At 36.0% G+C, this 22,682-nt stretch overlaps 1 protein-coding gene across 1 annotated transcript in view; it reads left to right on the top strand.

The window, feature by feature from the left end:
- The first annotated feature begins 1,286 nt into the window (after positions 1 to 1,286).
- Positions 1,287 to 22,682, top strand: part of CDK15 (cyclin dependent kinase 15) — a 136,347-nt gene continuing 114,951 nt past the window's right edge. Inside the window, exons 1-5 of the mRNA XM_051983770.1 lie at positions 1,287 to 1,403; positions 2,168 to 2,317; positions 2,500 to 2,594; positions 3,832 to 3,911; positions 19,433 to 19,527. Coding sequence (XP_051839730.1) covers positions 1,287 to 1,403; positions 2,168 to 2,317; positions 2,500 to 2,594; positions 3,832 to 3,911; positions 19,433 to 19,527 — 537 coding nt within the window. The remainder of the gene's footprint in view (positions 1,404 to 2,167; positions 2,318 to 2,499; positions 2,595 to 3,831; positions 3,912 to 19,432; positions 19,528 to 22,682) is intronic.

Genomic DNA, 22,682 nt, shown 5'->3' with positions numbered 1-22,682 from the left:
TATATTTTAAGCCTATTTAAAATACTTCAATACTTCAAACATCTATGATGAGATCATCACTCAGCAAGGTGGTTCAGTCAGTCAGTCCTCTTGGACTTGAAATAAGGGAGACCTGATTCAAAGTCAACCCTTCTTTAAATATTTACTAACTGTATGGTCCTGGAAAAGTCACTTAAACGTAACCTGCTTCTTCTTCTGCAAATGGAGTTATAAGTGTAGCATCCACCTTACAGGTTATTGTGAGGATCAAATGAGATAATGTGCAAAGAATGTTGTATACCTTAGTGAAAAATGTTAGAAAGTATTATTTTTGCTTTTGTCATGTGGATTTTTTATCATGGAATATTTTGGTTTGCAAAGAACTGAAATTGAGGATCACCCAAAGGTTTCCCTGACTGGTGAATCGTGGACACCAGAACGGTAGAGCAGATGTCACATTCGTACCTGCAAAACTCCCAAGTGCATCCAGAACCAGATTAAAATATTAGTAGGAAATGTTTAAGAATAAACAAAAATATGATATAAGATAAATAATGTAATTTGTTGTTTTCTAAGTCTACTTATTACCAGCAGGGACCTTATCTCTATTTGGGTTCGACATCATTGCTAGGTGATTGTTTTTTGTTTATTTCAGTCATACCTGACTCTTCTAACATTATTTGGGCTTTTCTTGGCCAAGATACTGGTGGAGGTTGGGTTTCCAGTTCATTTTACAGATGAGGAAACTGAGTCACACAGAATCTGCCCAGTGACTTGCCTAAGGTCACACAGCTAATAAATATCTAAGAGCAGATTTGAATTTAGGAAGGTGAGTCTTCCTGACTACAGGCCTGGAATTCTATCCACTGTGCCATCCAGCTACCCTATCCCCAGTACATATTATCATAATTAATAGATTATTAATTATTAATTATTCCATAATTAATAGCAATATGCACATTAAAGCAAATGGTCCATATGTAAAGAGTTCCCTGGTTTATGGTAAACGTGGGTGTAAGAACTTTCAAACTGCCAAATCCTCTGGAAAGTTTTTAGCCATCCTAATGCATCAACCTTGTTTTTGGATAAGCACGTATGAATACATAGAGCAGCCTTTCAGAGAGATTGCTCCTTGCACTAATGGAGAGAAACTGCTGAAGTAATGAGACTGCTTCAGGCAGAGACCTCGTGTGAGTCATGTGAAAGCTCCGGCATCACTGACCTCTGACAAAAGAGGAATGAGCAAAGAGCAGCAGAGGAAGAAGGGGAGAATTACGAATGTATTCTCCCGCCTCACCTAGGCAATTATGGGTCAAGAGCTGTGTTCAAATGCTCGCCAGCCAAGATGCAGCTGCTATCGCTCAGAGGAAAGAGCCCGCAGCTGCCAAAGGAGTCAGCCTGTGGCGGTGGATTCTGCATTAGAGGTATTTCTTCTCCCAGCCAGTAGCATCTTTCTCAAAAAGCTAGTGCCAAAATGAGCAGCAATTAGTCTTCCGTTCTGTGGATAAAGCTGAATTTTCTGCAGTAAATTTAAACCAACAAAAACAAATTATTTCTCGGGCCACAAAGATTTGTGACTGTGGATTGTTTTATTTTGTTTTAATCAGATGAGTGTGTTGTTGTAAAAATGAGAAAGGTACTATTCCCATGCTTTGGGGGTTGGGGAGGGGGGCTGTGCTGAACTCCCTTGACATGAATTACAGTGAGTAATTTAAATCTCTGAGTTAGTAGATTTACAGTATCAATTCCAGAAAGAGAAAGTCAGACAGTTGCAGCAGTTAGTTAGAATTTGACTTAGCCCCTTGCAGGAATGAGAAATATTGATTATTCAGTATCTGCTGGGCACCTGAATTTTGTTGTTTCCATGCTAGAAGAATTGAGCAGGCGTGACTGGGTCAGTTAGGATAAGGAGAGAGTAGAATAGGGAAGACATCCATCATTGTATCTGAAATGACCTTAAGTGCCAAGGATGTATTTTTAAATAGAGGCTGTTTCTTAAATAAAAGCTTTGGTGTTTTGCCAGCTGCCATGATGGGCTTTTAAGAATCTGGCTGTCAGGAAAGGTTAAGCTTTGAGGAGGTTCTCTCAGTCACCTGAAGTGAAAAGTCAGGCAAGCAAAGAGAAAGAAAATGTCATCACCTTTGGAATCTTGCCTCAAATTCACTTTCTTCCTGTATGTTTCTTTCAGCTCACAGACCTAAGAGAAGCATCACGCTCCATGACTTCACTGCACCCCAAGGGATCACATGCATCCCAGGCCCGGAAGTTTAGGAGTAAAAGGCCAAGGAGCAACAGTGATTCTTTCCAAGAAAAGGACCTTGAACAAGGTTTTCCATGGGTGAGTGAGCAGCTGAGTTGATCACAGGAATTTAGTGTAATTTTATGTGGGGATGTTGATCATTACTGCAGGACAAATACTGGGCATCCCCTAAAAGCTCAGGTGGGCAATTATTATCTAATTTCTCTGTGAAAATGCCAGAACTAATTAAGTGTCTTTCCCTTCATCCCCTGTTCAAACAGAGGAAGAGCCTTCCATTCGGAGCTGCCTCATCTTACTTGAATTTGGAAAAGCTAGGTGAAGGCACTTATGCTACAGTCTATAAGGGAATCAGCCGGTGAGTGACCACCATCTATATTTATGAAGCAGAATATCCCATTGGTTGGTCCAAGTCCTTTATTTAGGATATAATCAGGATGCTATGCTCTAGAGTTTCATATTTATTGTTTAAAGAACTCTTGTGGCTCCTCTCCCTGCAAAAAAAACTCTTGCCCCAAGTCCTTTTCTGAATGAAGAGTAATATGCCCCCCACACACATACACACAAAGAAATCAACGTTATATTCTTTCCATGCAAATCAACCCATGATGCAGTTTTTGTTGTGGTTGGTGGTGGTGGTAGGGGTGTGTGTGTGTGTGTGTGTGTGTGTGTGTGTGTGTGTGTGTGTGTGTTTGCCAGCCTAACTTTCCCTAGGCAAAAATGTACTTACATAGGATATGGTTTTCCTCTGGCACTGGGATCTTGGTTTACCATTTTGGGGCATGAAGATGAGTTGCTATTGTCAAGAGCCACAGGAAAAGATTAAATACTGAGACATAGAAGGGTTCTAAGGGGCTACTTGTCTAGCTTAATATCATCATTTTACAAATAAGGAAACTGAGACCCAAGAAAAGTGTATCTTGCCTTGACCAAGATCACATAGGGTCTCAGACCACAAATCTGGGGCTCTTAAATCTCCACCCCCTAATTACAATAATAGACATCCTTGACTGAATCTTTTACTTATTTGCTTCAGTGTTCTATTCTACATATATAGATATAACTCGTCAATTTGATTGTATTGTGTTTTGACAAAAAGACCACAGAATATAATTCTGTCTTCCTAAGAACTAAGTTTGCTCTGTGTACATATGAAAAGCATAAGAGATTAAATTCTAATTGATTTATTGATAATATATTTTTCCCAAAGATTTTTTTATAAAGTCTTTAAAATAAGGAAAAATTATAGTTCATATTTTGGTGAAACATTAATTAAAATATGTCATATAAAATATGATATATGGGCAAATATCACATTGTTTTTTAGTCTTTATGTTAGTTATGTACTTTTATGAAATACAGGAGTTCCAGGACTACCTCACTTTAATTGTGTTGCATAAATATAGGATAGGTTTAAACATCTTTAAGAAAAGCTTGGAATGATCAGAACCATAGAATCTCCAGATTGGAAAGTACTTTTAAGACTGTAGAAATTATTTGGGATCAAGTCTGAAGTTTGGGAATAAATTTATTTTCATATAAGGTACTGCTGATGATCATTTGAATAAGAGTATATAACTCTCCTACTATTGCAGAATAAATGGTCAGCTCGTTGCTTTGAAAGTCATCAGTATGAACACCGAAGAAGGGGTCCCTTTCACAGCCATTCGAGAAGGTAAGAAATGCAACATACCTGTCAGAAAGATATCTATTTTGAAGTTTTTGTGGTGTCAAAATTCTATTAAGATTATTTAATAACACTGTTATTTAGCATCTCATATTCAATATTTCCAAAGTGATTTTATACTTCATTCCTCCTCTCCCGAACTGCCATCAGCCTTCTTGGATAAGATGTTTTATATTTGCATTCTATTATATTGATTGTGAATAAGGAAGATAAGCTACTTAAAGATGGTGTCCCTTTTAACCAACACTATTCAAATTAATAACTATTCATTGAACACCTATTATGTGCCTAACATTGGGCTAGATTGTATGATTTTGTTTTTATGATACTAGAAAACATATGTAATAAGGAAAATTTAGTTATTCATGTTTTGCTTATTGTCAGCTGTGTGTATATGTGTGTGTGTAATTTTGTGTGTGTGTACTCTATTTGGAAACATCAAAGTGAGTGACATAAATGTTCATTTTTTAATCCATCTCTAGAGCATCATCTAATTAGCAGGGGTAGAAAGATACCTTTGTAGTCCCAATCTTTAATTGTATGACTAGACTTCTAGCCATTCTGTCTCTCAGTGTGAGTTGTGTCTACAGATAATTACATTTGCCACCTATCACTATGTATTACCTCAATTGCTTTTCTAAAGCACTTTAGGAGGAAATAATCAATATTTTCAGTTTTGTGCTTCTAGCTTCCTTCTTACTCCCTCTGTCCCTTTGATGGAAGGTTGTTTGCCACAGAGAGAAATGATGATTCATAATTTTAAAAAAAATTACCAAGATCCTATTGATGTGCTGAAAATAAATGAACAAAAATAAATGCACTTTATTTACTGATTTAACCCTTCTTAGCACTTTCTTTCCCATTTAGATAGGAAGTAAATTGATAATAGTCCTGGTGTCATTTTTAATTGGAATTCACAGAAACAAGGTTGCCATGGAATCATTACTGTCTCTATTCTTTCTACTTACCATTTCCCTTTTTATTTTAAACCCTGTACAAAGAAACATGAGTAAAATGATATAGAAAGTGGGTTTGTAGCAGGATAAATGTTGACCAGCTTGTTCATTGGGACACATTTCTAAGTTTCATCTGCATCATTAACATTTTCTCCATGCTTTTCTTATGTCTAGATGATTTACAAAATAATTTATTAAGCCCACATGTATAGGTTTGCTCATTTCTGAGAGGCTAATGTTCATACTACAAACTTAACAGTCTGTTTGCGTGTGAGCCAGATCAAGCTGCCTCCAGCACCCTTCTGATTGGAGTCAAATTTGATGCCATTTTTCTAAATTCTTTAAGAGCACTTAAAATACAATTATGCTAATGCAAACTTTTTTATTTTGAGTTTTGGGGCATGGGAGTTGGAACCTGTGATTACCTGGGGAGGAAGGCTCCCTCTACCATGAAGATCTGAAATTATTGCACAGCTAAGTTACATGGAGCATTGAAAGGCTAAATGAATCGCTCAGTTAAAATGAATTAACCAGTCAATCAATGGTTAAGCACTAGCTTTGTGCCAGACACTGTGCTAGTAATAATAGCTAGCATTTAGAGTATTGAGACTTTTGCAATGTCTTTACAAATTTTATCTCATTTAATCTTCACAAAAACGCTGGAAGATAGGTGTTATTATTATCCCTGTTTTACAGATGAGAAAACTATGGCATAGGTTAAGTGACTTAGCCAGGTATATACAGCTAGTAAATTTCTGAGGTAGGATTTGAGTACAGAAGACTGCAGATCCCGTCTTCTATCTACTATGCTTTCTATCTGCCTCTGCCTTTTTGCCTGCTAGATGATAGGGATCCAAACAATAAGGTTAAACAATTCCTATCCTCGGAGGGCTTACCTTCTACCAAAGAAGGAAAAAAAGTATATAAATATATAGAAAAGCAAATGAAGAGTAAATTTTTGAGGAAGGAGAATACTAGTGAGGGATGAGAAGGGACTTCATTTAAAAGGTGATAGTTGAGCTGAATTTTGAAGAAAACATGGGACTGAGAGTTGGAGGTAAGGTGCCAGAATTGGGGAACATCTAAGGCAAAGGCATGAAGATAGGAAATGTGTGAGAAACAACAAGAATGCCATTTTGGCTGCATTGTAAAGTACAGAAAGGGAAGTAATGTATAGAATAAGACTGGAGACATAGGTAGGGGCTAGGTTGTGAAGAACTCTAAATGTCAAATAGAGAAGGGTATATACGATTCTGGAGGCAACAGGGAGCCATTGTGGTGTACTGAGCAAAGGAATGAGATGATCAAACCTTAGGAAATCAAGAATTATTAACTATGTGACAAGCACTCAGAAATTTTGTGAAGAAAGCAAACTGTCAACTTGAAAATGCTATGTAAATTTGAATAATTGTTGTTTACTTTAATGATTGTCTTTGCTTTATATTATTTTAAAACTCATAAGCAAACTTAACATATTAAAACTTGTAGGAGTCAAATAGACCATTTGAAATACTTTATTTTATCTTTTTATTCCTTTTAAAATTTAATTTTTATAATAAGAATAGTTAACATTTATGTGATCTTTATGTGTGTGTGTTTCCCCAACAATCCTGTGAGGCAAGTATTATTATTATTATTATTATTTCTGTTTTATAGATAAGAAAACTGAGTTTTGAAAAGTTAGGTGACTTGTCTAGCAAATGGAAAATGATTGGAATATTTTCATGTATAAAGTAGATCAAAGTCTCAGGATTGTGTGTGAAATTGCAAATCTCTCTTAAGCATAGTTCATTAATTTCCACAATTATGATCCTTCATTATGTCATGAAGGTGACCTGACATTCCTGAAAGTTATTCCAACAGAGCATAAGCTTTGGCAGGTCCATTCCAGCTGCAAAGACTGGGAGTCGAGTCCAGTGATAGATTGTCTTTTACCCAAGAGCCACCATAGAAAAATACAGAGACACACATCTGCAGATTGACTGAAGGGAGGAAACTTTTTTTTCTACCATAACATCTGAAAGAACATCTATTAATAGGGATTACGGTCTTCATTGGTGGAAGAAATGCCATTATTGAGGGATGATATTACAGATCCTTGAAGTACTGACTATGAAGTGATCATCTGCATAATAAGCTATATAACAAAGGAGTGTCATAATTAAGGGAGGTATTCCCCCTTGAAGAGATATCAGACCTTATTTAAAATTTTTGGCATTGCCCCATTTTTCCTAAAAGAGTTTTAAGGTTGTGAGATCAGACAGACAGGAGGTTAAATGAGAAGGGTTGGAAACTTAAAGCAGTACAGCTGTGGTTCATTACCTGAAATTCAGGGTCACTAGCATAAAGAGGGCAGCAGAAAATACAACATGCATTTTCTCTAGCCTGTGCAAGGCATAATTTCTAAGCAAAAAATTCAAAGAGTTATGCACCCTCTTTAAAAGCCTTAAGCAGGAATTTTCCTGAACAGCTTAGCTTTTCTTTTTGCCATGGCAGCCAGAAATTTATTGAGTAGGATTTTATTCTATTTATGGGGTCTTTGTATATTGGCACAGCACACATATCATTTTATTAGGTTGGTCACTTGAGTTAATATTAGTTTTCATTTGATTTTAGGGTACAATTAACACTAGGAGGAGTAATAATAGTCAATTCCCTATGCAATATTATCTGTGCTAATGGAAAAGACTAGTGGCCCAAGTGATTCAAAACCACAGATTGTCTCAGAGCCAAATATAAATTATTTTGGTAGCAAATATGTCTTGGGTTTTTTCTCCACAACTATATGATTTATTTTCCTAATTATTAATTTTAATATCAGCCTAAGCAAACTGTATTAAATCAACAAGCTTTGGGGAGAGGTGAGCCAGACATATGCCTATCAGGGATTTTAAGTTTGCTATGAGTAATTCACACATGAATAATGAAGACTGTTAGCTCTGTGTTGTTGATTGCCTGATTACATCATTAGTTGACCTTTGGGGTCAGACTTTCAAGATATGTGTTCTTTTTTTTTCTCACTCTTTTTATTTTTTATTTTTTAATTTTTAATAGCTTTATATTTATAAGTTATGTGCATGGGTAATTTTATAGCATTGACAATTGCCAACCTTTTGTTCCAATTTTTCCCTTCCTTCCCCCCAACCCCTTCCCCTAGATGGCAGGATGACAAATACATCTTAAATATATTAAACTATAAATTAAATACAAAATAAGTAAACATGTCCAAACTGTTATTTTGCTGTACCAAAAAAAAAATCAGACTCTGAAATATTGTACAATTAGTCTGTGAAGGAAATAAAAAAATGCAGGCGAGCAAAAATATAGGGATTGGGAATTCAATATAATGGTTCTTAGTCATCTCCCAGAGTTCTTTCGCTGGGTGTAGCTGGTTCAGTTCATTACTGCTCCATTAGAACTGATTTGGTTCATTTCATTGCTGAAGATGGCCAGGTCCATCAGAATTGAAGATATGTGTTCTTTTAAAGATATTATTGTGATGATTAACCCTTTTTGTTTGTTCAAAGCATAATTTAAATAGAATTTGTAATGAATTGGTTCACTTATTTTTTTGGAAAGAATCAAGAATTGGATAACTTCTTACTTATTAAATTTAGAAAAGCTTAACTCAAGTATTTCTTTGAGCAATACTTTTTGAGGATGAAAAATAAGACAATAGACATATACTGGAAGTAAGGTGCAAAAAATAAGAAACATCTTAAAGAGAAGCCAACCCATCATATCACAAAAGCATTGGTTTTGATTCTATTCCATGATAACAAGAATGGGTTTAAAAATGAAAATGAAAAGCATCTTCTTTGCATTAGTCACAAATGATGTCTTTTGACTAAAGTTGGAGAGTTTTTGAAAAGGGAAATTAAAAGAATCAAAGTCCAGTGTAACTATTGGAAAATCAGTCAACTATTCTGAACATTTTCTTAATAAAATAGGAAAATCAGTTGATTATTCTGAACATTTTATTGATAATATGGGAGGAAAAAAGAAAACCTTTCCCCCTCCCTGACCTTGCCTAAAAGAGGTTAAGCCCATATTCTAGATTTTTTTTTGTTAAGGCAATTGGGGTTAAATGATTTGCCCAGAGTCACACAACCTGGAAGTGTTAAGTATTGTGTCTGAGGCTAAATTGGAACTCAGGTTCTCCTGACTTGAGGGCTGGTGCTCTGTCCACTATACCAGTTAGCTGCCTGCCTAGAAATCTTTTTTGATCTGTTATATTCCATTAATTTTCTCTGGCATTCATTTTGAATGCCATTCCAACTATCATAAATGGCCACAATATTTTAGAATGGCATGAATATCAATAATCTATTTAAAGACTCCAAAATAAGCACTTTGAAAAAAGAAAGTAGATGTCATATAGTGCATCATCTATGCCTTGAGGGCCAGGTCTAGAGCTAGGTCACTTCTTATGGGAAGGGCACAAAGATTTTTTTAAAATAAATTTATCTCTTAATGCCAGAAAATTCCACTCTCCTTAGATGATAAATATTTCATAATAAATCAAGGTTCATGTTCATGTGAAAGTCTTGAATTTTTGATGACTAGTAAACACACACCTATATCTACTCTTTTTAGAGATTAAATATTGTTCAAACTTTCACTGATGGGGAGAGCATATTATTTTTTAAAAAATTTTAATGCTCTGTCTTGCTTCTGTGTGCCCTGATCATTGCCTTAGTGTAGGGACTTGGGAGAGTGACAATTGCCTGGGAACTTGAACATTCTAATTTTAAGGATTTTTCTTCTTCATGGATGATTTGATTTTCTCAGCCCTCAGATTATTACTTTGCAAGCCACTTTGTGTCCTATTGTGAAAGTTTATGAATTAATCTTGAAACCCAGAGAAACAAAAACATGTCCTTGTACAGGGATCAACCCCCACATACTCCAGTCCCTCTATGGTTCCATAAAGTAATACAATGCATGGACAATGCCCTTAGAGAGGGTTTGTGATTTGGGGGTTCCCATCTGTTGCTTTATGTGAATTCTCAACTGCTCATTAAGCAGCATTTATTAAGGGTCCCCTGTGTTCAGAGGACTGTTTTAGCAACGAAGAGGGAGTTGACAAAGAAACTGGAGACATGGTTTCTGCTTTTGAAATGTTCCTAATCAAATGAGGGAGAGAAAGGCAAAGTCAGTACCACTGCCTTCATTAGACACAAGTCCTTTGGATAACTAGTTCTAGCTTCAGAAAGATAGGTAATGTATATAGGGTTGCTAAAGTGATTGAAGTGATCCAGTTCATTTCTGGGAAGGTTTTGTACAGGCAGTGAATTTTGAACAGTGTTTTCAAGGCAAGAAGTGAATTTGTTTGATGAAGGGGGAAAAAAGAAGCCCCCACATATGCCATTCTCCTTCTAGTTCAGCCCCAAGGCTTTACCCAAGCTGTATCCTGTAATGCACTCCTTCCTTACTTTTATTCTTAGGAACCTCTATTCTTCAAAACTCATCTCAAATAAAACTTCCTCTATCTCACTTTTTTCCTGCTCCCCATCTGTTGTTGCTGCCTTCCCTTCTCTTCCCCAGTGACTTAGTATTTGCTTGGTAAATACTTTGTATTTTTTATGGTTTTTACAGTGGACATGTTTCTTTGATAGAATATAAGCTCTTTGAGGGCAAAGACTATTTCAATTTTGATCTCCCTATTGATTTTGTATTCCCAAGACCCACCGTGGTGCCTGTCACAAAGAGTGAGCTTAATAAGTGCTCACTGATTGACTTATTTCCTGCAGGGTCATCCTAAGTTTTATACTGCTCAAGGCTTGACTCCTCTTATATTATAAAACTAGTCTACTGAAGTCCCTTGTGAAGGAAACAATACAACAAAAGATTTACTCTTAAACTGGTGTGCTGAATAGTTGGATAGAAGGGGGAAATACCTTGGAAGAAATAGATCATAAGGGGATCTAGCTGTCACAAACGTTTCTGACTTGTAGAAGGGTCACATGAGCAAATATTTGTTTTTCTCTCTGGCCTAATCCAGACCTTATAGCATCTGGCATTAAAAGAAAGCTTTAGGTGCAATAAGATGCTAAATTCTAGCCTGTCTCCCCAATTTTGTCTTTAACTATAATAGTTTAATATTTTACATAGTATTTGATGGTTGTGAAAATGCCTTATATACTGTGAGATAATGGGTGTCTCTAGCTTCTGGGTGCTCGGGTCTGAAGCCAACGAGTGGGCTTCACTTAAGGAAGGGAGATGTCCTCTTAGAGATTCAACATTTGATATGACATAACATTTGGTGTCTGTTAGATACAGATACATTGTTTGGGGTGGAATGAAGAAAAATGAAACCTCATGGGCACAAAAGGGACACATATCACCTCAGAGACAAATACATACCTCCCTTGATGCTATTCCCAAAGGAGGACACTGAAGAGAATACAAATGTCACACAAGGGATCCATCTACAGACTTCATTTAGCTTTTCCTTCACTCCATCCTCACACAGCTCACTCTAATTCACAGATTACCTTAATCTGTCTCATAAGAATATACTAACACCATTTCCTTAAATATCCTGGATCTATCCACTCTGAATGGAATCCTGAGACAATCTTCTGGCTTCACTCTAGTTACAAACACTAAACTCAGGATAGTGAAAACTCTCAGGGCAGTTACCCACAGATGATGGATAAATCGACTGTATTTTCTACTGTCCATGATCTCATTGCATTTCTCTCTCCTACTATGGTAATGGATGTTATGTTCACTTAATGGAAGAAGAAACTGATGACCATGGGACTGAAATGATTTGCCCAGTCACATAATGAGTATGTGATCAATTCAGAATTGAAATGCCTGGTCTTCTCATTCCAAATTCAATGCTCATTTCATCATACTATAAAGTTTTTGGGGAACTGCCTTAACACTAATGAACATTTCCTAGAAAACGTGGAAAGAATTTCACATATGCTTCTTTTTGGGGGAGGGGTTTACAATATTAAACATTTCAACTTTGGTCATCTTGCAGTAATCTCTTAGTTCATCTCATAAATATATTAACTCTTGGATATTACTGAAAATCAGTAAGTTCTTTTTGGGAGAGGTAATTGAGTTTAGTTATTTAGCTAGGAAGTGTTAAGTGTCTGAATAAAAAGCATTTATTAAAGGCTTATTATGAGCCAATCACTGAGCCAAGTGTTGAGATATAAAGAAGATGCAAAAAATAGTACCTGTCCTCAAAAAAATTACATTCTAATATAATAGATTTATTCTACTAGAACTATCTCAACAGGTTTTTACAAAGCTTTATTCACAGGGATCCCTGAATCTTTTTTCTTCATTCATTCATTCTTTCATTTACTAACAAGTGTATAGTAAATTTTTACAATGAAAAATATTTTAGGACCCTTACCATCAATGAACTTATTTTCTATTTGAGAATATAAGATATAAACAAGTGAAAAGTTAAAGAGATGTTACAAAGTATTACAAACTGCAGTTACATACTTAGTGGAATAGGCAAGAAAGTATAAATTTAGAGGCGACAAGAGAATTCATTGCAATCTAGATGAATAATAGGAAAGGCTTAATGGAGTAGGTCAGATTAGAACTTTGAGGAATGAGTAGGATTTGGATAAAGTGAATAAGAGACTGCATAGTGGGTGAAATAGTATAACAAATGCTCAGAAATAGGAATTTTGTGGCTTTTTTTGAGAAAATAGTATATAATAGTATATTTTACATATATTAGTAAATGTTTAATCTGAGTTGAGTGGAGTTGAAATTCTGTATAGCTGAGTAGTAGTAAGAAAGGCTAGTTGTTTTTCTTTCATTCTCAAAGACCATGACATCAGGGAGGTGATGCTGTGACATTCAAGTAAATTGGATTTGAGTGAGAGAAGTCTGTGCAAGTTACCTGTTTTACTTTCTCCTCCAGAGCCATGTGGGTCCAGTGGTCAGATACAGATAAGGACAACTGGAGATAGCCCTGGATTAAATGGGAGATCTTGGCATTTTTAAGCTAAAGTCCTCAACAGGTCTGTTTGATTAGGACAGCATCCATTTAGTAATTAAAGCTAGGTAGCAACTGAAGCAAAGAATCTCCTCTAAAATGAATCTGGGAGGGCAAGACACTCAAGGTTTCTGGCCAAAATAGAAATAAGTGCTATTTACATTCAATCTAAATCAATTAGGACCCAAACAATGATCAAATGGGACCTGTTTGTGGCCAATGAGAATCAGATTGATTTTGGTTTAAGGCATGGTCCTTAAAAAAAAAATCTAGCAAGTAAACCCCAGTATATCTTTGGAGGGTTTAGAGGTGCAAAAAAGAATCTTTGGGTAAGGGTATGATACTCTATGTGGACAGAAGGAGGGAAGGAGGGAAGGAGGGAAAGAATGAAGGAAGGAAGGGGGAAAGGGAGGAAGGAAGGAAGGAAAGAAGAAAAGAAGGAAAAAAGAAAGGAAGGAAGGAAAAAAAGAAGGAAGGAAAGGAGAGAAGGAAGGAAGGGAGAGGAGGAGGGAAGGGAGAGGAAGAAAGGAAGGAAGGGAGAGAAGGAGGGAAGGAAGGGAGGGAGAGAAAGGAAGAAGGGAGGGAAGGAAAGAAGGAAAATAGGGAAGGAGGGGAAAAGGAAGAGAGGGAGAAAAGGAAGAATCTTCCAACTGACCAATTCCAGTTTGTGAGTCAGTTTTACTTACAGAGGTTATAGAAAGACCAGGTTAGAATCAGATATTAGAGAATCTTCAATGCTAAACTAAGGAGTTTACAATTTGGGTAAAAATAAAGGTTTTTGAGTTGAGGATTAATATGATGAGACCCATATTTTTGAAAGATAATTGGTAAGACACCTCAGCTCAGCTATCTCCTCATTTGTCCCCTGGCTGCACCATCTTGGGACTTTTGTTACTGACTCGTTTACCATACCCTAACATCAGGTACCTCTCCTTCCTTTCTTCCTTCCTTCCTTCCTTCCTTCCTTCCTTCCTTCCTTCCTTCCTTCCTTTCTTCCTTCCTTCCTTCCTTCCTTCCTTCCTTCCTTCCTTCCTTCCTTCCTTCCTTCCTTCCTTCTTTCCTACCTTCTTTCTTTCTTTTTTCTTCCTTTATTTGTTGCTTTCTTTCTGTATTTGTAACCCCAGCACTTAGCACAGTCCCTGGCACATAAGAAGCAATTAATAAATACTGCCTGATTGATTGATCCTATACACAAATGCCAGATTAGAGAGGGAAGTTTGAGAACAAGGACATCATTTGGGAGATATTATTATATCTTATTATATTATCTTATTATTATATTATATGCTGAGGCACAGAGACCAGAAAGATAATGGGCAAAAGAAATGAAGCTAAAGGAAGATCAGATCTGAGAGGCATGAAGAAAAGTATATCAATTTGAATAAGTGGGCTGCTTTTTTTGTGTGTGTGTGCTTATTCTCTCTTTTTTTTGAGTCTTTCTTTCTTTCTTTTTTTTTTTTATAACTTTTTATTGACAGAACCCATGCCAGGATAATTTTTTACAGCTTTATCCCTTGCACTCACTTCTGTTCTGATTTTTCCCCTCCCTCCCTCTATCTCCTCCCCCAGATGGTAAGCAATCCTTTACATGTTAAATAGGTTACAGTATATCCTAGATACAATATATGTGTGCAGAACCGAACAGTTCTATTGTTGCACAGGGAGAATTGGATTCAGAAGGTATAAATAACCCGGGAAGAAAAACAAAAATGCAAGCAGTTTACATTCATTTCCCAGTGTTCTTTCTTTGGGTGTAGCTGCTTCTGTCCATCCTTGATCAATTGAAACTGAATTAGCTCTCTTTATCGAAGAGATCCACTTCCATCAGAATACATCCTCAAACAGTATCGTTGTTGAGGTATATAATGATCTCCTGGTTCTGCTCATTTCACTTAGCATCAGTTCATGTAAGTCTCATCAGTCCTCTCTGTATTCATCAAGTAGGCTGCTTTTTAAAAAAAAAAACTCAGAATTGGCTCTTCCTCTCCTCTTTAGCTACCTCTCCCATTCTGCCTTTACTCCCTCAAATATATATCCTTAGCTATTTCTTTAATCATTCTACAGATTCCCAGTGATTTCCTCTTCTCTTTTCCCTCTCTGTCTTTCTTATGTTCTTATTCTTCTGGACACCATTCTTTCTCCTATGAAACCTTTATTTTCCTATACAGCCTCTAACCTATTATATAAACTTTGCCTTCTCACACAGGGAATGCCATTGTAGAGGTGATGGATATGATGGTAATTAATGAGTGAGCAAGCTGAGAGTAATCCTTCACTCTGTAAAGATTTCACCCAATGAAAAGGTCCTAGAAGGGAGAAAATGGGGAGTTTGGGAGAACTATCAAAAAATCCAAACAGGGACCAATATGGTGCTCCCAGAAGTCATTCTTCTCATCTCTCTTTCTTAATCTTTATCCCAGGTTGAAGAACTTCATTTTAAAAGATTCATTTTAGGTTCCTTATTTGTCTCTGTTAATAATATTTTACATATTTACAATATGTATGTAATTATTATAAATACTTTTATTTACTTTGAAGCAACCAAATATCATTGCAAAGTGAGTAAAAAAGTTTGAGATGACTTGGAAGAGAAATAATTACTCCTCTGCCACTTCAAATGTCTCAGTGCAGACTGAATGCATCTCCTACTTTTCTTAGACCAATTAATTTCTTTGACCTCTAATCATAGAATTAGTTTTGATTATGTAACCAGAACCAGTGCCTGAACATTTATTTTATATAAAGAGAAACAGACAATTAATTGATGGAAGGATGGGACAAAATGAGGAAGAGGTTGTTTAGTTCATTGACTACAGTGTCTGGCAGTGGTTGTTTTTGACTGCAGGAGCAGAAAAAAAATTCTGTTTAAATTCTTTCCTTTCATGGTAAGGAGGGAAAGTGAAATTTTAAAGGAATTGCTCATCAGCTCTGATGAGTTCAATTATTATTTTTAAACAGATACTTCCCAGATTTATATATGATTGAACTCAGAGCTGATAAGGTCACATAGTGAAAGAATATATAAAGAAAAGAGAAGAGGGATTAAAACAGAGTCAAGCATGTGTGAAAGAGATAACTATATGTTCTTTGTTTCTGTCCTTTTTAATGCTGGTCCTTTATGTTTTTCCACTTGCAAAAGATTTATCTTTATCCATTGCCTATCTTCCTGGCTTGAGTAGCTTCTGCTTACTTAATGAGTGAAGCTAGGATGACTGGTCTCTGGAACCTCGGAATGATTGTAGATGAAAAAATATAGACTGTGGAGAACAACAGAGAAAGGGAAATTTTAAGTATTAAAAACTCTGATACATACTTTAGCATTTGGGATTTTTCTCATGTGGGACTTAGACTTTTCCACTAGATAATAAAGATTATGAAAGGAGTTAAGACTAAAAATATAATACAAGAAAAATTTTGTTCCCAAGCACTTTTATGGTCCATGACTAGAGTAGCTGCTTTTTAAGGAGTCATTAAAAATCCCTTCTGATTTGACCTTGAAGAGCACAGTAAAAAAAAAAATAGTCCTATATTTAAAGATCAACAACAGCTAAAAACTGAAAGCAGAGAGGCTCCAAAGTGCTTTGTTCATGGAGCCATGCCTTTTGATGGCAGGTGGAGACTACTTGTCCAGTGAAATAGAATATGGAAGAGAGTGTGTGTGTTTACCAGCTTGTATGCAGAGTAACATTCAAGAGAAATTACATATCCAAATCCAGGTGATAAATGACCAGTATCCAATAGAATAGTATCCAATGGCAAAACTGTATACAGTAAAATAGGATCTAGTAAAGACCAATGAGGAGTAATCCTGGTGGAATTATCTGGTGTACTCCATGATGATATTAATAGAAGATATTAGTAGCTATCTAGAATCAGAGATCAGAATTGCCTTCCCAAATTGGTGCCTTATGTGTATATCCTGGACTCAAATGTCCTCTTAGTCTATGTCTCTCCATGTAAGTTTCCTATGGATATCTACTCTTCCTATTGGTGGCACAAATATTCATATGATGGAACATTAAATATTTCATTTGAAATATTTAAGGAGAATGTTTTATTGCTAGTTTTTTTACTATGCCCTTTTATAAAATGTCTTTGTTTGAAACTAATTATGCCTTTTGATTAGCTATTAAAAGTGAACCTATAGATAGGGGCTCATGACTTATGATTTTGAGTGACTGTAATCCAAAAAATATCTACATAAGCATTTTTGAAGAACTCACCTTGCTAAGTTCAGAGCAGTGTCCCTAGGCTATAAAATGTTGAGTTTTTTCAAATAATTATATACTGACTTTTATATTGCTTTATTATTTTGCTTTGTAAATACTAAAACTTGTACATGAGGAACTACTTGTTTCTTCAACTATATTGTAATCTCCTTTGTATCATAAATCTTTCAGAACTCATTCTAGGAGTCTGTGTGAATGAGTATAATGGGTGTCATTTCTGAAAGGGAATTTTAAAAAAACATCCAGTATTGTGAAGAAGATAGAAGTAGGAAGAAAGAAGAACATCTGCTAGGGCAGAGTTGAAACCCATCCTACTAGGCGGTTATTTATAATTATTAATATTTTTTTCCTACTGCTTTCCCAGACTTAAGGCTTTCATTCAGTCATATTCTGGCAGTGTCGTAAGACATTTCACTCTCTGTCAATCAATCAAACAAACATTTATTAAGTGTTTAATAGGTGCCAGGCATTGTGCTCGGTGCTGGAAATGAAAAAAATGAAAATAATGTCTGTCATCCAGGAGCTTATAGTCTAGTTAAGGAAGATAATATGTACATATAGATTCATAAACAAAGTAGGTAGGTGATTTGGGGGAAAGAACTAATAGCTATGATGAAAATCAGACAAGTTTTCATGAAGAGGAGCTTATTTCTTCTTCTTTCTTCTTTTTTTTTTTCTTCTTCTTCCTCCTCCTCCTCTTCTTCCTCCTCTTCCTTCTTCTTCTTCTACTGGAATTAAGTGACTTGCCCAGGGTCACACAGCTAGGAAGTATTAAGTGTTTTTAAATCCAGATTTGAACTCAGGTTCTTCTGACTTCAGGCCTGGAACTCTATCTACTGTGCCATCTAATTGTCCCAAGAAGCTTCTTTTCTTTTTTTTTTCTTTTTTTGCTGAGGCAATTGGGGTTAAATAACTTGCCCAGGGTCACACAGCTAGGAAGTATTAAGTGTCTGAGACCAGATTTGAACTCAGATTCCTGTGACTTAAGGGCTGGTGCACAAGGAGCTTATTTTCAATTATGGAGATAATAAGGACACATTGGAGTGTATTTGAGTAGGAGAGTAACAGGTCAAAACCTATTTGTGTGTAGGAGGAGAGGAAGGACTGGAGGTGAGGATGAGATAGGAGGCAGCTCCTCAGAAAAGGATTTTTAAATGTATAAAATAAAATACACAGGATTACAAAGAAGAAATGGGAGAAGGGAAGGGAATAAGCATTTATTACATATTTCCCTTCTGTGATTTTTCTATATCAGGAATACTTCTTTCACCATATAGAAATTTCAGAAGTGGGGAAGAGAAGGGATAAGGGAACAATGTAATTGTCACTTGACTCTGCATTTCTTTTTTCTTTTTGCTGAGACAATTGGGGATAAATCACTTGCCCAGGGTCACAAAACTAGCAAGTGTTAAGTGTCTGAGGTCAAATTTGAACTCAGGCCCTCCTGACTTCAGGGCTGGTGCTCTAGCTATTGCACCATCTAGCTGCCCCTTGACTCAGCATTTCTTAGGGATGAATAAGGGGATATATGTGGATCTCCTTTCTCCCCACAAATAATTGTCTGTTGATGAAACGTTCCTTTCAAGAAACCTGTCCCATACAAAGGCATTCTACTCCATGTTAAAAAAAAAATGCTCCATTCCTTGCTCTGATCTCTCCTGCCCTTCAGTTGCTCCACAATCTGAAAATCCTTAAAAAAAAAAAAGAGGAAATTTGTGGAAGTTGTAGATTTCAGTCATGGACCCTGTGATAGATTTTACTTGTGAAACTGAATGGGGGAAAAATATATCTATATTTCAAGATAATTGGCTTTCTTCATAATCCTATGTGTTTTGTTTCATGTACTGAAAAAGATCATTCTGAGAAGGGCTCCATTGGTTTTACAGGATTGCCAGAAAAGTCTAAGACACAAAAGAGGTTAAAAACTCTTGTTCTAGAGGGTGCAGAAGATAATTCTTCGTTTTATCACTGCCTCAGTTGGTAAATTTGGAATTGTCACTTTACCCTTTTGTTTCTATGACAGGGATGATCATGTTCCCAATGGAAGAAATTTACAAAGCTCTTTGAATACTAGAATGAAACTGATTGGGTAGATGGAAGCACATAATTATTTGAACTGAATGCAACCAAGGCAGCCTCTAAGAAAAGCAAACTTTTATTGATTTATCCTGCACAAAATAATGATACAGTCCTTTGCTATTATAAGCACTATTTTCCAGGAAAAGGGACTTTCTCAGACAGCTAAAAGAGATAGTGGGAGATAACAAACTGAATCTATTATAAAAATTTTCAAAGTATTAACTTTATTATCGATGGATTGATTTTATTTTTTAATTTCTTTAGCCTCCCTCCTGAAGGGTTTGAAGCATGCCAATATTGTGCTCCTGCATGACATTATCCACACCAAAGAGACCCTGACTTTTGTTTTTGAATACATGGTGAGTTGCTCCAGCATTTTACAAAGCACAAGGAAAAGGCCTGGTGCTTGTATAATGAATCTGTTAATATTTTATGGCATTATAAAACTTTTATTACAATGTGGAAGGTATTATGGAAAATTTCATTACTATGATTAGCAGTGCCTTATTGCTTTTATTCCCATTCTCCTTTTACTTTTTATCCTCTACTTCTTCAGCCCTCTTTCCCCTTTCTGTCAATAAGTGCCTAAGTCTCATTTGTTGGGAAAAACTTAAGATGCTTTAACACGATTATGTCTTTTTACCATTTCACTTCCTTAATAAGAACATGATAGAAACATTCTGATGATTCTAAAGTGCTAGAACCCACAAAAAAACAGAGTGAAACAATTTTCTAGCATAAGATAACTTAGAAGGACTTCAGAAAAGGTCAGTCTCATTTGGGTAAAAGAGGATTGCAGCCCAATGCAGATGGGATCCAAGCAAGCCAGCGGGGAGTCTCTTCGCTATAGCACAAAGGAGAAGACAAGACTTCTCAGTCCTGGCTCAGTAGGCTAGTGACATGACAAGCCAGCTTTGAGGCCTCCCTGTCCATCTCAGAAAGCAAACTGCCTGCCCTAGAACCCTAGCCCAACAGACACAACTGAACTAGCCACCCCAGTGCAATGTGTAAGCTGTGAGCTCCAGAAGCCTTGTCACAGAAAGCCAAAGACCAAATCCCAGCCCTCCAGCAAAAGAAGCTTGAGATAATTGTTATTGTGTCCTAGGAAGAGTTCGACTTAAAAAGTCATAAAATAGGCTATAAATAAGCAAAAAACAGAAAAGAGCCCTGATCATAGAAAGCTACTATGGTGCCAAGAAAGATAAAGACACAAATTTAGGAGAAGATAACAATGTTAAAATGCCTACATGTGAAGTCTCAGAGGAGAATATGAATTGGTCTCAAGCCCACAAAGCATTTTTGGAAAAGTTTTAAAAGGATTTTGAAAATCAAGTAAGAGAGATAGAAGAAAACTTGTACAAGAGAGAATCACTAGCTTAGATTACAATGTTCTCAAACTTTTGTTTTCGGTATCTTTATCCTATTAAAAATTATTGAGGATCTCTCCAAAACATTTTTGTTTATCTGGGTTATATTTATAGACATTTACCATATTGGAAATAAAAAACTATTTTTGAATTTGTAGACATTCTAAAAGGGTTTCAGAGATCTCCAGGATTCTCTAGATGATACTTTGAGAACTACTGGGAAAAAGGACCAAAAAATTAACTGAAAAAAACAATTTCTTTTTTTATATATAGCTTTTTATTTACAAATATATGCATAGGTGATTTTTCAGCATTGACAGTTGCAAATACTTTTGTTCCAACTTTTTCCCTCCTTCCTCCCACCCCTTCCCCCAGATGGGACGTTGACCAATACATGTTAAATATATTAAAGTATAAGTTAAATACTATATATATATATATATATCCAAACAGTTAATTTGCTGTATAAAAAATGCAGGCGAACAAAAATAGAGGGATTGGGAATTCTATGTAGTGGTTCATAGTCATTTCCCAGAGTTCTTTCCCTGGGTGTAGCTGGTTCAATTCATTACTGCTCTATTGGAACTGATTTGGTTCATCTCACTGTTGAAGTGGGCCATGTCCATCAGAATTGATCATCATATAGTATTGTTGTTGAAGTAAATGATGATCTTCTGGTCTTGCTCATTTCACGCAGCATCAGTTCACTAAGTCTCTTCAGGCCTTTTTGAAATCATCCTGTTGGTCATTTCTTACAAAACAATAATATTCCATAATATTCACATACCACAATTTATTTAGCCATTCTCCAATTGATGGGCATCCACTTAATTTCCAGTTTCTGGCCACTACAAAGAGGGCTGCCACAAACACTTTTTCACATATAGGTCCCTTTTCCTCCTTTAAGATCTCTTTGGGATATAAGCCCAGTAGTAACACTGCTGGGTCAAAGAGTATGCACAGTTTGACAGTTTTTTGAGCATAATTCCAAATTGCTCTCCAGAATAGCTGGATGTATTCACAATTCCACCAACAATGTATCAGTGTCCCAGTTTTCCCACATCCCCTCCAACATTCCGCATTATCTTTCCCTGTCATTCTAGCCAATCTGACAGGTGTGTAGTGGTATCTCAGAGTTGTCAATTTGCATTGAAGAAAACAATTTCTTAAAAAATACAATTGACTGTGGATGACCATCAATTGGAGAATGGCTGAATAAGTTATGGTATATGAATGTTATGGAAGATTATTGTTCTATGAGAAGTGATTTCAGAGAGGCCTGGAGAGACTTACATGAACTGATACTAAGTGAAATGAGCAGAACTAGGAAATCATTGTACACAGCAACAGCAATATTATATGACAATCAATTCTAATGGATATGACTCTTTCCAACAATGAGATGATTGAGGCCAGTTCCAATGATTTTGTTTTGAAGAGAGCCATCTACATCCAGAGAGAGGACTGTGGGAACTGACATAGCATTTTTACTCTTTGTTGTTGTTCCCATTTTGTTTTCTTTCCCATTTTTTTCCTGTTTGATCTGATTTTTCTTGTGCAGCAAGATAATTGTATAAATATGTTTACATATTTTGAATTTAACATATATTTCGAAATGTATAACATATGTTGGATTATTTGCCATCTAGGGGAGGGGGTGAGGGAAAGGGATGGAAAATTTGGAGCACAAGGTTTTGCAAGGGTAAATGTTGAAAAATTATCCTTACATATGTTTTGAAAACAAAAAGCTTTATTTTAATACAAAAAAAGAACCTTTTTAAAAAATACAATTGATCAAATGCAAAAGAAAATCCACTGAAGGAATTAACATTTTTAGAAAGCATAATTGGCCAAATGGATTGTAGGTGTTGTTTATTCTTCATTCTTGAAGAGGACTATGACATCAGGGAGGTGATGCCATCACATGCAAATGAATTGGATTTAAGTGAAGGAGTATTGGTATAGGTGTCTCACTTTCCCCTCTAGAACTATCTGGGATCTGTGGCCACATATAGATCAGTATAACTAGATGCAATAGGAGACCTTAATCTTTTTGAGCTAACGTCTTCAACAGGTCTCAGTTTGACTGAAGCTGTATCCATTCAGTGATTAAGTGATTAAGACTAGGTAGCAACTGAGGCAAAGAA

Source organism: Antechinus flavipes, chromosome 3 (genome assembly GCF_016432865.1).
Source record: "Antechinus flavipes isolate AdamAnt ecotype Samford, QLD, Australia chromosome 3, AdamAnt_v2, whole genome shotgun sequence".
In the NCBI taxonomy this organism is placed as follows: domain Eukaryota; kingdom Metazoa; phylum Chordata; class Mammalia; order Dasyuromorphia; family Dasyuridae; genus Antechinus; species Antechinus flavipes.
The sequence above is the reverse complement of the archived record's forward strand: the minus strand, read 5'-3'. Positions and strand labels throughout refer to the sequence as shown.